Source organism: Hippoglossus hippoglossus, chromosome 3 (genome assembly GCF_009819705.1).
Source record: "Hippoglossus hippoglossus isolate fHipHip1 chromosome 3, fHipHip1.pri, whole genome shotgun sequence".
NCBI lineage: Eukaryota > Metazoa > Chordata > Actinopteri > Pleuronectiformes > Pleuronectidae > Hippoglossus > Hippoglossus hippoglossus.
In genome coordinates this window covers 2,187,132-2,203,847 of record NC_047153.1, presented here as the reverse complement: position 1 = coordinate 2,203,847, position 16,716 = coordinate 2,187,132, and the positions used below count along the sequence as shown (strand labels likewise).

Below are 16,716 nucleotides of genomic sequence, written 5' to 3'. Positions count from 1 at the left end.
TCACCTCCTTCTCTCACCTCCCTTTTCCTCCCCTTTCCTCCTCTTTCTTTCTCTCCCCTCACCTCCTCTCACCTCCTCCTCTCACACCTCTTCACAGTGGAATTATTTTGACGGGACATTTTCCCAGAATAGAATTTAAAGATGAGAGAAGGTTTCATGTTTCCAACCTGAGAAAACACGCGTGAAACTAAACAGTGAAAAGATCGAAGCTCCGAACACAGACACACAAACAGGATCTGGAATAAAAAGCTGCTCATCAACATCATCCTGTGACACAGAGTCAACAAAACATCTAAGACTGAGCTCAAGTGAGAAAAACTTCAGACACACACACACACACACACACACACACACACACACACACACACACACACACACACACACACACACACACAGACACACACACACACTCTCTCTCTCTCTCTCTCTCTTACCTTTCATGGCAGAAATGATAAAGTACATATTTGTCAGGCCTGAGTTTCAGGAGGATCCTTGTTGTGTCCCCAGCAGCAGCTCCTCTCAGCTCTGACATCATCCTGAGCTGCTGCTGCACAGCACGAGCAGCCATGTGACCGTGACGTCACCGCCCGGCCCCGCCCTCCCCCGGCCTACCCCCTCTGATTGACATGCCTACCAGCCAATGAGAGGAGCCGGATCTGAAAGGTTGTTTGTGTTTGTTTTTTTCTGTTTTAAAGAACATGTATTGAAAGAAGAATATTGATATTTGTATTTGAAGGATTTACGGTTGTTCTTTAAATGGGCTTTATTTACCAAAAACCACAACAATGTTTTCCCCTTCAGAACTTTGGAGGGACGTAGAAATGTATCAGCAAAGGAAACAGAGTCTCTGAATTGTTATCTAGGGAAATCTAATGACACATGTTTTAAATATTCTGTCCTGCATCTTCTTCCAGATGTTAAAAGCCTCATATACTAAGATGATATCGATTTAATATGTGAACACATGATTACCATGTTCACAATGTGTCCTTTGTACCACATATTTACGCCGTGAATTCTTCTTGCACAGTACAACCTCTGCAAACCAAACACACTGATCATGTCGCTCCACCAACATGACGACCACGTGCTTAACCTCCACCACGAGCAGTCAGATCTCTGTTTCTCGGCGTCACCATTAAATTGATCAACTGTATATAAATCCAGATCCAGGAGCAATCATACCCGTGTCTGTGACCCATTAAAACATCCATACATTTTTAACTGTACAGGCAGGATTCAGCATAAACTCGGTAGATTCAGACCAAGTAGCTCCAAAAACATAATCATCTGGAGATACTCTTTCAATGTTCACACACAAGTTTGGTGAAAATCTGTCGGGGTTTTCCGGGTCAAACAAGCTCCAGTATCTCATTAAACACAACAGTATTACACAGGTTTCATAGTGTAGTGGTCATCACATCTGCTTTACACGCAGAAGGTCCTGGGTTCAATCCCCAGTGAAACCAAAGCTTTGTATTATGGCTGGTCTGACACCCCCCCGAACAAAGCCAGAGCGGAGGCAGACACCTCCTACATCTCCCTGAAATTGTTGACCAATCACAACAGAGCCGGTCAGCTCTAGACTTATCAGGAGGGGGGTCTTAAAGAGACAAGAGCTAAGACCTAGTGTTTGTGACAGAGGCGGAAAGAGGAGTTGCAGCAATGGACAGTCTGAGGAAGAAGATGTTTAATTAAAATTATCAACCTGAATTTGAGCATAATCCATCTCCTTTAAGTAAACACATTGTTTATTTATCCAAACACAACAGGAACATGAAACTAACAGCTTGTATATTTTTGTGGAACCATGTGAAACTTCTTGGCGACCAGTGGCCCTTGTTGCCTTGTTGCTGACACGAAAGAAACAAACTAACCAAAGGTACTCACAGACATCCTCACTGAAGTCGTTGGTTTGTTTATGGTTTGTGTTTCTCACATCAGGACACAGAGTGACACCCTGATAAACACAACATCACATAAACACACAAGAACAACCACATGGCGTGCACTCTGCCGCCTCCCGCCTTTGCTGCGGTTCACATAGCAAACAGTTTAAAGAAACAAAGAGGGAGTTGAGGTGTAAAGGAAGAAGAGAGTGTGAAACAAGAGAGGAAACAAACCACAAAGAGTCACCAGACACGAAGGTAACAAGAGGACGACATGGCGAGTAAATAAAGAGACGCTGTTTCAGCGAAAAAAGTGTCCACCAATCACATCCAGCCATTCTTCTATACAGCAACACAAATCAGAGTAAAACTCAAGATTCTTCATCAGTTCAACTGTTAAATGCCTGAAGTGAGTTTTTCTTTATATTTATAGTTATTTACAATAGATTTTTATGGTTAAACTGTAAAATATTTGTATAAAATATAAATAATAATATAAATATTAATTACATTTCTTTGTCATAAGGGTTTGATAACGAGATCTCCGGAATCGCTGACAAGTTTTAAAATGAATATCGGCCGAAATATTAGAATCAGCATCAGCTCCCAAAAAACCACCAGTCAGGCTTTAACATTTACAAGTGTCCTTATCTAAACAGGAAGTGACATCAGGATCTGAGGGATGTTAAAGGACTGGGACTCAAACGTGAGATAACAACTTAATACCAGTTTTATTTTCTGTCGACCTGCTAATTCAACATATTTGTATTTGTGTGTCTCTTCTGCTCCATGTTTTTTTGTGTATCTGATCCGTGGAGAACAACAGAACTTCCACTAAAACTAAAGGTAAATAAGACATAACTCAGCAGTAACTGAACAAGCTGAAGTATCTCGAGCTAACTGGTGTTTTTACCCATGATCCCACACTGCTTCACAAAACAACTCCCGTCTGAGCTGCGAGCTTCGGTGTAAACGATTAAACTCGGTGAAAACAGCCGGCCTCAGTAAACACCAGCGCCCGGAGGCCGAATGACTCCTGCCAGCAGAGAGAGGAACGTGAGCAGCAGCAGGAGCTTCATTCTTCCTGTAAATTGGCAGAACAGGAGGATGATTTACGCTTCGAAAGGCTCCGACGTCTGGCGGCGTCGGAGCCCCCCCCCCCCAATCAGACCGGGTCAATAGACTCCCAGCAGCACGTTACGAGTTGTGTGGAAAAAGCCTCCACGGCTCCCGGAGGATCAATGTTTCTCTCTGCGATCATCCCATCCTCACATTCATTATCCGTCTCTATCAGCTCTAATGAGAGCGACTCGACTGTGGCAGCGCTCCCTCGTCACACATTTATCCTTATCTCCCCTGAACACTCACCGCTCAACACGTCCTCCTGTAAAAACTAGTTCCAGACAGGAGGAAACTTAAAGTGTCAGGGCACCACAGAGACCAGAACAACAAACTCCTCCACTGCGGTGACTCCACCTGCCCTCAGATTCAGATTCTCTCTGTTCTCACTAACAAAGTAAGAGATTCAAATGGTATCGATGGAAATGAGCTTATACTTTGGAACATCATTCATACAAACAGTGTCAAAACAACCGAGGATGATCCACTTAAAGATGGACGACATGAAATACAGAAACTTTCTCAGATATAAACGCTCTTGCACTGATGACCTCCTCAGAGCTAAGGATTCTGGGAAATCAGTACAACTCTTTCACACCCACGTCTGCAGGAAATAGTGACGGCCACATAAACCAGCAGCTTCAGAACAGATGGAACAGGAAACAAGGAACTCACATGTGTGCGTCTTCTTCACCGCCACTGACAAACCTGCAACACAGAAGATACAGATGTTACTGTTGATCAGCTATTAACTATCAGAAATCTGCCGGAAAACTAAAATATACCATTAAATTGATACTCTCCCAATATTATCTTATATTAAAATCTGTCCTTTTGTTGTTGGATTCAAATATGCTCCAGTATCTCATTAAATATGACATTAATACAGAGGTTTCATAGTGTAGTGGTGATCACGTCTGCTTTACACGCAGAAGGTCCTGGGTTCAATCCCCAGTGGAACCAAATCTCTCTCATATTGATTGACATGCAGCCACAACTCTCATTTAAAGTGAGAATAAACACTGATCATAACCAGACTATAAATACTTCAACCTGAGTCCACTTTACTTTGCTTTCATCCAAATCAAATACAACATGCAAGAGATTTTATGGGAAATGAACTAATGAGGGAAAAACAACTATAAATTCTATAAATAGGGTTCAGTATCTCATTAAACGTGGCAGCATCACAGGGGTTCCATAGTGTAGTGGTTATCACATCTGCTTTACACGCAGAAGGTCCTGGGTTCAATCCCCAGTGGAACCAGAACTTATGTCTCAAACTCACAAATAACAGAAAGAATCAAAAGAAACACACGTATGTCACAGTATGCATCATGTTTTGGGCCAAAAGATTCAGTTTTAACAACAAATAGATTGTGGTCTTGTCTACACACATTTGTTTTTTTTGTATTTGTGAAACAAAAAGCATTAATTTGTTAATGTTGTTTTGTATTTGTGTATTTGTGTTTTCAAGTGATGGCAGGCAATTAGTAAAACATGTTTTGTTTGTTTCCTGAGTTTTGGCATGAATTTAGCTCCATAGAGGCCGAGGTCTCTTGTTTGACTTCATCTCATTAAGGCTCTGACGGACATTTGTGTATTTTCCATTTAAACAACATGGACTGTGCTGGTCTGTAACTAACAAAGGAAGTTGCGTGATGACAAGGACACAATCTCTTTGTTGTTAAACATTAATGTTTTGTGACATCAGTTATCTGTGAGTCTCAGACATAAGTTCTGGTTCCACTGGGGATTGAACCCAGGACCTTCTGCGTGTAAAGCAGATGTGATAACTACTACACTATGAAACCACTGTGGTGCTGTCACGTTTAACCACTGAACCCTGTTTATAGAGTTTATTTGGCAGAGGAAAGTCCGGACCGTCAATTACGAAAAAGGGAAAATGCCATCCCACAATTTCGCAACATTTAAAATGTTGCACCAATCCATGTAAATATAATAGCCATGTAATATAGTTTGATTCTAGTCTGAGAGGGTGAGGGCATTTTACTTTGGGATGAGTCCGCTCCCTGTACCACAGACGTTTATCACAGGCTTTGTTGTAATAAACTGTTACATTTGTTATCATCTAATAAATATCTTGGACGTCATGGTGGATAAAAGTGTTGAGGAGGAGTCACTGAACGTGAATCTGCTCCTGGTGAAGTCGCCTGATGCTTCACACTGATCGACCTGTGATACAGAGAAAACCTGAGCCGAGGAAAACAGAAAAGGAGAAATAAACTACCCAGTTGATTTCATTGATCATCAAACGCTGACCTGGATCTAATGTAAAAACCTTCCTCAGCAGGAAAACACTCGTGTGTTTCCAGGTCCAGCGCTGTCGTCGTTCATCTGCAGCGACCTTTGCCTCAGAAAATGAATGGTGCTCACAAACACACCCCCTGCACACGCTTCATATTTCAAAGAGGTGATAACAGCCGCTGTCTTCGTGCACCTACACGGCTTTATCATGGAATCTAGGCCAGATTAGAATATTCATTATCTCTGACCTTTTCAACTCCAGGCTGCAGGAGAAGCTGCAGAAAGAACGTGTCAGTGAGAAAAAGGAGAATGAATGAACGCGACTAGCTGAGGAGGTGAAAACCACCTCCACAGACTCTGATGAGCAGGGCCGCACCTGTGCATGAGTGGGGGGGGCCCGTTTACACGCTGGGCGAGGGGCCCCTTCGTGGTTGTCCTGCTTTTCTTTGTGTTTCTTTTCAGTTCAGCTCCGTTGATGTGTGAAGAGGTTTCTCATCTGTAGGCAGTTTTATTAATCTATTAAAATACCTCCGTCCACACAAATACTCGAGCTGCAGCTGTGGTCGCGGCTTTTAAACATCTCCAGTGAAGCGGCTTCTGTTTGCATGAAGCGTTAATCAGCTCTGGTTGTTGTGATTAAATGTTAAGTTGAACCTCGATGCTTCTGTCTTTCAGAGTCTGTTCACTGAAGCTGTGTCAGGAGAAAGACGAGCGCTCAGTCCTGCAGGCGGCAGCAGCTTCAACCTGCGCCGTTCACAACTTGTGTCAGCGACTCTGACGTCTGTTAAAAGACATGAAACGCAGCAGGCTGACAACAGCGATGGAGAGAATCTGTCTGTCTCCCTCTGAGCCTCAGCACCGATTACAGCTCACGCTTCTTATAATTGTTCAGAGCGAGCGGCTCCTCGTACCAATTATAGTGTATTAGCAGCAGCCGCCAAAGTCATTTCACCGACGCTCATCAGGGAGCTCGAAACAAAAAGAAGAGAAGAGGCGGAAAAAAGAAACAGCCTTCGTCTCGCTGCATCAAATGAAGTGAGGATTTAAGATGGTGCAGATAAAATGAGATTTAAGGATTAATGACAGTAGGAAGTGAGTGAACTTTCAGTGACTTGTTTTAAAGTAACAAGAGGTAGTGAGTTAGCGCGGCAGCTGAGGACGACGGAATCTGCGATTCTACGCAGACACGATGATGTAAATAACGAAGAAAAATGACCCGAGTTCACGATCTTTACATTAATTATTCATGTTTAATAATATATATATATAAATAACGTTCTAAGTCATTTCAGTCGTTTCCACATATTTGTTCTCTGTATTAAAGATCAATGTGTCGCTGTCACTAAGTTTGGAGACTCGTGAAGAACTCACATCTGTCAAACACACAAACCACTGGATCTGAAACTGTTTCCCCAAACGAGCCGTGGTAAAGATTTAATTCAGAGAGAGACACTGAAACAAAAATGTCTCAGTCAGTTGCTCCGGATACTTTCTACTGTCAGACAGCGGCAGGAAAATGTTTGATGAGGTTTCTAACACGTGACGGACGTGAAACTGGAAGAACACAAATATCTCAGGATGAAGAAGAGGAGTCGTACACGTAGAAGACGAAGACTTCAACTTGGAAAGACGAGGAGATTCCAGAGCTTTTGGTTTTTGAATTTATACATCATGTCCTGAACTACAACTATTAGTTGTTGTTCAAATTAAATATAGAAAATATGATGAGTTTAAATCAGTGATTTAGGTTCTTTATGGTCAAAACTAAAACTGTAGAGGCCTCAACTGGAGCTGGAGTTCATGAGCTAATAAGACAAAAGTACACACACACACGTACACACAGCTCCTGGTTGTTTCCTGTCTAACCACAGTAACGTTCGCTGACACCACAGAGAGCGACACTTTAAAGAGAAGAAGCTTATCGCCAGCAGCCAAACACAACTGACACACTGCTGCTGCAACCGAAGACGCTGCCAACACTGAACTCTGCAGGTACAGGAGCCGCTCACAAGACGACACAGACACACACCTGTGGTCCCCACCGCACTTTATCCAGAGTGTTGATGTGACAACTGTTTACCTGAGTCCGGTTCCCCGTGTCAACACTGACACAATGTGACACAATAACACTGATGAGATACAACAACAGTTTACAACAAACACAAAATGAATGTGTACTTTGAATCAAACAAACAGGAGGAAGTGGTTCATGGTGATGAAGGAACAACAGTGTGAGTCACTCTGAACAACAATGGACAGACGAGATATAAGATAAGATATCAGGCTCTGACACACACACACACACACACACACAGACACAGACACACACACACACACTTCTGGGTGAGTCTCAATCTGTCTTGTGTGTAATCAGGTTTGTGAACAGGAATCTGCAAATAAGCTCCAGAAACATAATCATCTGGAGATTCACTCCAATATTCACACGATGTGAAAACCTGTCCCTTTGTTGTTCAAATATGCTCCAGTATCTCATTAAATATGACTTAAACACAGAGGTTTCATAGTGTAGTGGTGATCACGTCTGCTTTACACGTAGAAGGTCCTGGGTTCAAACCCCAGTGGAGCCAAACTTCTCTCTGTTGATTGATTGATATCAATAATGGAACCACACCTCTCACTTCTGGCTGAAACAGTCAAAGTAAACACTGATCATTACCAGAAAATAAATACTTGAACACCTGAATCCACTTTACTTTGCTTTCATCCAAATCAAGTTCAACATCTAAGAGATTTTATGGGAAATGAACTAATGAGGGAAAAGTTAAAACAATTGTAAAATAGATAAGATAAGAAGTCCTTTATTAGTCCTACAATTGGGAAATGTATTACAGCAGCAAGTAATAAGTAACATGCAATACTGAAGTGTAAGGAATATTAAAAAAAGATAGAGTTGAGTTTCTCAGTTAAGGTGGCAGCATCACAGAGGTTTCATAGTGTAGTGGTCATCACGTCTGCTTTACACGCAGAAGGTCCTGGGTTCAATCCCCAGTGGAACCAACATGTTTCTGTCGTGTGGATAAAATCAATAAAGCTATGCAGCTGGGGATCATGTAACTATGGTTACATCTCTGCGGTAGCTGTTGCGTTCTTCAGACCAGTGGGTTATTTCATTTCCTTTAAGTCTCCTCTGAATCTCTGTTTTGTCCTCATCTCTGTTTATGTCCCTTGATTTGTTCTGTTTTTGTGTTTTGATGTGATTTCTGCAGAACAGACACCACCTCAGACCCGTTTAACTGTGTAATGTTACTTTTAATCCTTTCCTAAATAACAAATAAACAAATAAATAAAATGATCTGAACACATCTCTGTGTGATTCAGACTCTTTGCACGTAACCCTTCAACCTGCCAACAGTTTGTCTGTTTACAGATACATATACAGAAGCTAAAACCAACTTGTGGGATATGAAACCAGACTGGACGTTATGCTCTCCTCTGTTTTATGAGATATCAAAGTGTGGATCAGCTGAACGTGCACATCACACCTGGGCCGGCAGGAAGACACGTCCTCATCACACAGGTCAACTCTTATCTCACATCACAGAGAATCACATGAAGCAGGTGAGAGAAACACGCTGCTTGTTCCACTTCTGATCAGAAACACGTTCACAGATAAATATGATCCAGAAGCTGCTGTAAATATTTACAGCTTCCACAACAGTATAATGATTCATCATGTTTAATCATTATAAGGATGTTATGATTCATGTCTGCAGAAGGAGACTAAAGTCAGAATACTACAAATATCTTATGACCATATAAAGGTTAAATTAATCAGAAAATTATCTTTGTGTGTCAGTGTCTTATTCAAACTTACGTCTTAATGAGGTTTATATTGATGTGGTAGTAGTACAGTAAAATTAAAACTCCTGCAGAGAGGTGTTTGTGTTCACTTTCTTGTTGCTCTGTTTTGGTCTCCTCCACCTCCAGTCTTATTATATGGTTCTACATGAGCCATGGTTTTCATGTTTGTGTTTAAAAAATATTGATCAGAGCTTCCACATTATTTTTTGGTTGCATCCTACCTGCTCATAGTGTTTTTTTTTTTAGATTTTCTGAATTCTGAAACAGCTTCAAACATCAACATCGCTCTGTGTAATAAACAGGGGAGAAGGATTTAACATGCGCTGAATGGAGCCTTCCTGGCATCCATCTTTTCAATTTTCAGGGGGGGCGTCAGGCTGAGTTTAAGCGCTCTAAACTGGTAGACGATAAGTTAATCCTTTTATCCGTGTCATTGCCGCGGGGCGACTGAAATAAACGCTGAAGTGGGAGTTGAGAAGAATCTGGTGAAAGAGGAAAGTCGACAAGCTGCAGCCGTGAGAGAGGAGCAGAGAAATACTGCGGAGAAACGAGAAGGAATCAATGAAGATATTTGTCTGATTTAATGAGACACGTAGGTTCGTCATGTGTCGCGGCAGCAGAGCTGAGGTCACACTGAAAAACTATCCACCGGAGAAAAGCTTTCACCTCAGGGAGTTAAAACCATGTATATCTCCATCGCCAACTAGTGGTGTGACTGTGTAACTGCAGAGAGACACAGCAGTGAGGACCTCAGCTCCGGTGCAGGTTGAGGGTCGATCATATAAAACAGGAGTTACGTTTCAAACACTCATCTTTATCATTTTGCGTCCCCTTTTTATTTGGAGGTTGCAAACATGGCGTCGTGAGCACAGAAGCTGAACAAGGCAAAGTGCTGTGTTGACCAATCAAATGCAAGAGATTATACCCACCAACACAGACCCCATGTTCCTTTAACATTAAGCTAACACTTCATCTGTCAATTCAATCTTAACTTACACTTCAGCTCCTTTCACTGCTTCAACTGGAACCTTTCACTTTTACTGCTGCCGTGCCCTTGAGCAACACACTGACGCCTAAAAGCTTTACACTCTGAGCTCAGTCTGACATGTTAACACAGACACTTCTGTCTGCTCTGCCTGCGTCCGGAGATGAATCAGTGTGTGAGTGAACAGGTGTGACAGTCGTTCATCCATCGTGTCGACCGTGCAGGCGACTCACGCGAGCAGCAGCAGAGCGGCTGAATAAATCACAGCAGCGTCTCCAGACATTCGGGAGCTAAAAACAGGAGAGCGGAGGCAGAGCGAGGCCGACTGCTCGTCCCCGAGGACGCTCCTGGAACTTCTGAAATATCTGTGCTGCCCTGAAAGGCCGCGAGCTGCCGCACTCTCAGGTCCGCCGAGAAAAATGGATCCAGAGTTTGTATTGCTGCTCCAACAAATGACTCAGAACAAGATCAAGTCAGAAAATATGTTCATCAGGTAAATGTTGTTTTACAGCACAAACCTCTTTCACACCTGGTTTGGTTCACACCTTCCGATTTTTCAGTTTAGTCTGAGATTAGTTTAATGTGCAGGTGAGAAATGTCGGAAATGGTTTTTCCTCTTTAATTAGTGACTCTCTCTCCTCGACTGTTTCCCTGCTGAATTAACTGCGCTGATCCGGAGGAACACAGATTGATGCTGTTGGCCTCATTGTTAGCCAGTGACCAATGGCGTGATGGTATGTGGTGGGGGTGTTGTCATTAATATCTCCCCGGGCTCGGGCCGGACCGGGAGTGGAGCAGCAGCAGCAGCAGCAGCAGCTCCAGCACATCTTCATCTTCATCGACCGAGCCACAGCTCGCCAGGCCAGGTGAGAATCCATCATGGCTATTATTACCTGAGGCTCCGCACTGCATCCATCACACACAAACACGTTTTTCTTTCTTTAGATGTGAGGACACACATTGACACACACACACACAAAATCTATTCCCTCACTCTTATCATAGATTATTCTACATACTATATAAAACGATAACCAAATGAAGATGTTTAGCAAAATGTTCCTTTGTAACTTTCATTCTTTATCATAAAATTCCAGTTAATCATCACTGAAACACTGAAAATAAAAATAAATTTGTCTTTTCCTTCTGAGTTGTTTGTAAATCACGGTAACTGAGGCTGAGTTTAGAAAATGATTTAGCAACGATGTTCAGTTTCAGTCACATTGGCAGAAAACAAGAAATTAGACTTTTGTGTGTTCAAATAATTCACTTTTTAGGCAGCGTTTTAAAAAGCTGTTAATTTACAGGTTGAACAGAGGGTAAACAGCTGTCACCGTGGTAACAACAGCTGGATAACAGGGTCACTTCAGCTTCCATGAACAGCCCGAGGCTCGAACAACGAGGCCGTGCTGTTTACACTGATGCTCACTGTGTCTCCTCCTCAGAGCCGACGCTGTCAAACATCATCTTCTGTCGTGTTAAACACATGAGCTCCTGCAGCTGTGACAGGACCCTGAAGGCAGCACGAGTTTCCCAAACACTGATTAACTCCGCTCCTCGTCCTCGGCTCAGGACGGAGCTCGGCCTGCAGGGGGCGCCGCGGCCGCTTGTTCTTTAACACACAGGCTGAACATGAAACCCAGGAGCAAAAAGAGGAAAACGAGAAACTGGTTTGAAATGTTTGAACTGAGCGAGTAACTGATGCTCAACTTCGTTTACTCCAACTTTGATTTAAGATGATTCAGGGGTTTTATGTTTCTGTACAGTTTCTATATGTCCAGCATCCTGATGCCATTTGTTGTTAAACTCTACAAACACCTCGGAGGCTTCGTGTTACATTAATGTTTCATCAGCCACGAATCAAAGAGCAACAGAACAGACAAAGCTCCATCAGGAGCCTGAACGCAGCGTTTGGTTCGTCAGCAGCATCCAGCTGTCAGAGAAAAATCAAAACCGAAGCATCTCTGTTCAACGGCAGCCAAAAAATAAAAAATAAAATAAAACCCAGCGAGAAGAATCAAACGCAGATAAATCCCATCAGACGAATCAGAATCTGGAGCCAGAGAGAAAAAGGGCTTCACAGGCTGGAAATCCAGAATCTGCTGGAAGAAGAGACGACTAAACAGCTTCTCATTGGCTGAATCTAACCCCGACATGTTCCTGTGAGAGTTTTGATGAGCACTTTATTAGGAACCCCTGACAGGCCAGGTAATCTCATGAAGGAAACATCTTAGATTCTGCTCCACAGAAGCTGCAACTCATCATTTCTGTGGATTCAAGCTGCCAAACTCCAGCTTCACCACCTGCTGAAGGTTTTCTACTGCAGGGGCTCCACAGTAGTTACAGAAAGAACGAGATCGCAAATACAAACGATGAATTCTGCATCAGGCGTCTGGGCTCAGCGTCACAGACGGGGTGAGGAGTTCATACAATCTGAGGTGAACCGGTGTCGGCGCCTCTATGTCTTCAACGTGTGACGGAAGCTAAACAAATACGAACGAGGACAGAAGCGTTGTTACGTCTTCAGTGTGAAAACTGCTGCAGATGGTTTGTGAGGACGACACAAGCGTCTCCTCCTCCATCTGCTCCCAGCAGGCCGAGCAGGTGAAAGGTCACAACTCCACCCACCTCGCTGCAGGGAGGTGAGAGCCAGGACAAGGAATTAAACGCACCCTGTCGCACATCTACACTTACACAACCTCATCACCGTTACCATCACTCACACATTGAGGACATTTACATTTTATAAACGCCAGAGTGACTCCTCCTCCTCTTTCCAGGTCACAAACGGTGACAAGCAGCTGAGGAGGGAAACAGCCGACTGATGCTCCGACACATAAATTCACAGAGTCTGTTGAAGCTGCGCTCAGCCTCCTGCTCCGTGTTAATGCATCACAGTGAATTAAAATCCTTCAACGCAACATGTTACAATCAACTGCTGCTAAAAGCTTCATTTTGTAAAACCAAGATGTCGTCTCCTGACATGCGGAGCAGCTTCTGTCTGATCCTGAGAGGTGACTCAAAGTTTCTTATAAAAAAACATGTTCACATTCAAAATGAAAACCAAACTCCACCTGGACACGTGTTTGTGTGCGTTTGTTTAATCGGGAGACACAAAGCAGAGTGTTTTATAGTTTCCTCGTCATGAGAACAGAGGCAAATTTTCTATTTCAAGAGTGAAGCATCTTTTTCAGAGAGAGAACGACAAAGGGAAGTTAGAAAGTTTCCTAAAAATGAAAGAAAGAAAAAAAATTGTCTCAGCAATAAGCTGAGGGTTTGTAATTTGTTCTGGGTTCAACGAAAGGTGAAGCTGCAGAGTTCAGATGTTCAACAGGAGAAAGATCCTGTGTTCAGCAGCGTTGGAGAGTCATTAAGTACATTTGTACTATATTTACCTTCAAGACTTGACTCTTTCTTTTTTTATAACCACGATGTTTCTGCCAAAAATATTGGAACTCCTCTAAATGTGACTTTGCAAGTTACTTTCTAGAAGTTACAACATGATAAGCTTACAAACTGTTACTGAAACACTGATAAAGATTAAAGTAGAACATTTCTTGAGGACGGGAATGATTTTCAGTGTTAAATATGTGTAAAAATTAAAAAAGGCTCCTGTAGAATGACACCTAACGAGGGAACAAGAACACAGGAAGTGTCGTGGTTAAGAGGAACGAATCATTATCGAGTCAGGACGACAAAAAAGAGGAAGAATCAGAGGAAGTGAAACAGTTTCCTCTAGAAGCTGAAGCAAATACTGAAGAACTCAGTAAACTCCCACAACCGATCCCCCCCAACACCATCACTGAACCACTGATCGTCCCTAAAGTATTTTGGGCCCAAGAAAAAATCAATTTCCACAGTCAATTTACTTGTCCAGGTAGAAGGGAAATGACCAATCAGAGCGCAGGAGGCAGAGGCGATGCCCAGAATATTAACACATCACAACATTTATATTTCACATTTATTTTTAATTTTAAATGGACCAAATGTTCCTGGGAACCACCTACACACACACACACACTTATTAACGGAGTGATGACACACTTTTTTTCTGATAAACAACTTTGTCTAATTCCAGTTTCCATCTTATAGAAACGTTCAGAGTGTGTGTGTGTCTGTGATGAGCTATAATGCCTGATATTATGATTTAAAAGGGTTTGGAAACGCCAGCCTCCTACTCACACATGTGGCTGAGAGATAACGCACTCACTGGACTGTGTGTGTGTGTGTGTTATATCAGTGATAATATTTCTGCCTCGGGAGGAATTATTAAACTCAGGATTTGACCGCTGACAGCTTGTTTTTGTTGTGTTCCAGTTTCACTCCGGTTTGGTTCATTCAGCATATGAGAGTAAAACTCAGTAATGTTTGTCTCACAATCTCACCTGCAAACGTCTGTCACCTGAGGACAAAACGTCCTTGTGTCCTTCTGAAAAAACTCCCCTGCTCCTGTCGTCACTTTGTGCCATCAATCATTGTGTCTGTGTCGACTTTCTCACTGAACGTCTCATCTGAGAAACACAAATGAATCAATATCGAGAGAAACCGCCGAGGCCCCGCAGGGCGAACGAGTGAGAGGAGAAAAAAGCAGAGAGAGAGAGAGAGAGTGAAACATGGCTTTGACTTCAACTTTAGTTCACTTTGCTCAAAGTTACAGGAGACGAAGCATCAGAAGTTGATCCATCATGACGACCTCCTTCAGAGAAATGATTATACAAACGTGTGTGTGTGTGTGTGTTTGACAGGTCAGTCTAAGAATACCAGCTCAGGCTGAACCCTCCTCTGTAAAAAATGGGAGAAACCACCTCATCGATCACCAGCGGCTCAAACGTCGTCCGACTTCCAGGCAGACGACTCCTCTTCGCTCTCCTCTGTGGAGACGAGCGATGATCAAGGTGAGAGCTGCAGCTGAGCAAAGTCTCTGCCGAGGAGGAGAATCGTTTTCTCGGGAACTTTAATCAACTATTTGGGTTTTTACAGGACAAATAACAAGGAATCAGGACTGTAATTCCGCCATGAAAAAGAAGGAAGGAAGTTTCCTATTTAGGGAGAGAGGAAAACGTACAGAAAACTTTCAAAATAAAAATCAAGAAAGATTCAAGTCTCCCAAATAGAGAACAAGAAAAGGGTGATTGTTTTTAGGGAGAAACAAAGAGGAAATACACTTCCGAGCAAGGAAGGAGGAAGCTTATTAAAGGAAGGAAAGGAAAAGAGGAAGGAATGAAATGAAATGCAACAAGAAACGTTCTATTTAAAGCGGAAGGAATAAAAACGTTTCTAAATTAGGGAGCAGGGAAACAAACTTTTCAGGGTCAGGATTTAGGGAGGAAATATATGTTCTTGGAGCAGGAGAGAAGCTTCCAATTAAAGGAGGAAGGACACAGACGATCTTTTAATCAGTGAACATGAAACAGGGAAGCGCCCGAAGAGTCAGAGAAGAAGGAAACTTCCTTTTAGAGAGAAGAAGATGCACTTTAGTATTTTCTGAAACCAAGCAACCAACTGCAGAATAAACCAACTGCTTGTTTTTTAAATCATGACCAGAAGACGCAGACAAAGCTCAATGTGATTTCTGTGATGTGAACTATAAAACTGGTCACATCAGATCTGATGAAACACTAAAAAGTGTTTGTTGTTCAACGTGAGCAGGTTAAGAGTCAGTCGCAATCTTCAGGTGAATCATGAGCTCCTTAGATTAACGTCATTTTCTGATCTGAGTCTGAAGCTTCATGTGTTTGTTCCATAGTTTCATTTGATCTGTTAGTTTTTGTTCCACATTGTAATTTAGGGACTAAAGAAGTTTGTCTGACATACGTGCGTCCTGTGTTCATCACCTACGTGAGCGGAGTCTACCTATACTTGACTCTGATTGGTTTGTAGACGCCGTCTAACGTGGGCGTGTTGTCAGTTGGGGGGGGGTAGTAGTTGTTGAGGAATTTTTGACATGCCACTATTCTCCTGTACAAATATAATGTAATATACAATATACATAATATTTAGTGGCATAGTCTTTCTGTTTGAACGGAGAAAATGAATGAAGCGCTTCATTTGGTTGCCATGGTAACATCATGATGGTATCACTAGCAGCGTCCACACCGTCAGGCGCATTACTCTACAGTACTACAATACTTTACAGTACTACAGTACTACAGCACTCCACAGTACTACAGTACTCCACACTAGTTCAAATGCACCAAATGAACGTCCTCGTGGTTCAAACATTATATCATTGGAGGTGCAGACTGCAGCTTCTTCTTCTTCTTCTTCTTCTTCTGTTTAATGCTGTCTCTGCTTCCTGTGATTGGTCCAAAAGTCCAAACTATCCAAACAAGTGTTTTCACTCTGAAAAACCAACAGAACCATGGTTCAGTTTGATCCAGACCCAGAACGCCTCTTCTGGTCCGACTCAATGTTTTGTTTTGGTTTGGTGTGGTTGCTGGAAATAACAATGTCTTGTTGATGTTAGCTTAGCATAATTACTAGCATCAGAGTCTATACTGTCAAATTTCTCTATAAACAGTATAAAGTTCATGCTCTGTTGGTTTCAGACGCAGTAAATAATCTCAATTAAATTAACGTGTAAAGAGTCGCCTCTAATACAGAGAAATCGAATCATTTGTGTGTGTGTGTAGC

The 16,716-nt window shown here is 42.5% G+C and overlaps 1 protein-coding gene, 1 long non-coding RNA gene and 6 other non-coding genes across 12 annotated transcripts in view; 6 read left to right on the top strand and 2 right to left on the bottom strand.

The window, feature by feature from the left end:
* The window catches only part of LOC117751860 (nuclear receptor ROR-alpha A-like), a 50,499-nt gene that overhangs the window by 20,879 nt on the left and 12,904 nt on the right, over positions 1-16,716 (bottom strand). For 3 of the 5 annotated variants that reach the window (XM_034568894.1, XM_034568884.1, XM_034568867.1), the window contains exon 2: positions 3,684-3,716. The exons of 1 other annotated variant lie outside the window; for it this stretch is intronic. In XM_034568894.1, the coding sequence (XP_034424785.1) occupies positions 3,684-3,716 (33 nt within the window). Of the gene's footprint in view, positions 1-434; positions 566-3,683; positions 3,717-16,716 lie in introns of those variants that run through there. One more of the 5 variants, XM_034568902.1, reaches the window with a different exon arrangement.
* On the top strand, positions 1,397-1,469 carry trnav-uac. Its single transcript has one exon. It is a non-coding gene; the product is annotated as a tRNA-Val (tRNA).
* trnav-uac lies at positions 3,899-3,971 on the top strand. Its single transcript has one exon. It is a non-coding gene; the product is annotated as a tRNA-Val (tRNA).
* On the top strand, positions 4,203-4,275 carry trnav-uac. Its single transcript has one exon. It is a non-coding gene; the product is annotated as a tRNA-Val (tRNA).
* On the bottom strand, positions 4,750-4,822 carry trnav-uac. Its single transcript has one exon. It is a non-coding gene; the product is annotated as a tRNA-Val (tRNA).
* trnav-uac lies at positions 7,792-7,864 on the top strand. Its single transcript has one exon. It is a non-coding gene; the product is annotated as a tRNA-Val (tRNA).
* On the top strand, positions 8,222-8,294 carry trnav-uac. The gene has a single exon. It is a non-coding gene; the product is annotated as a tRNA-Val (tRNA).
* Positions 8,523-9,747, top strand: LOC117752833. Its single transcript, XR_004612156.1, has 2 exons — positions 8,523-9,307; positions 9,345-9,747. It is a non-coding gene; the product is annotated as an uncharacterized LOC117752833 (long non-coding RNA).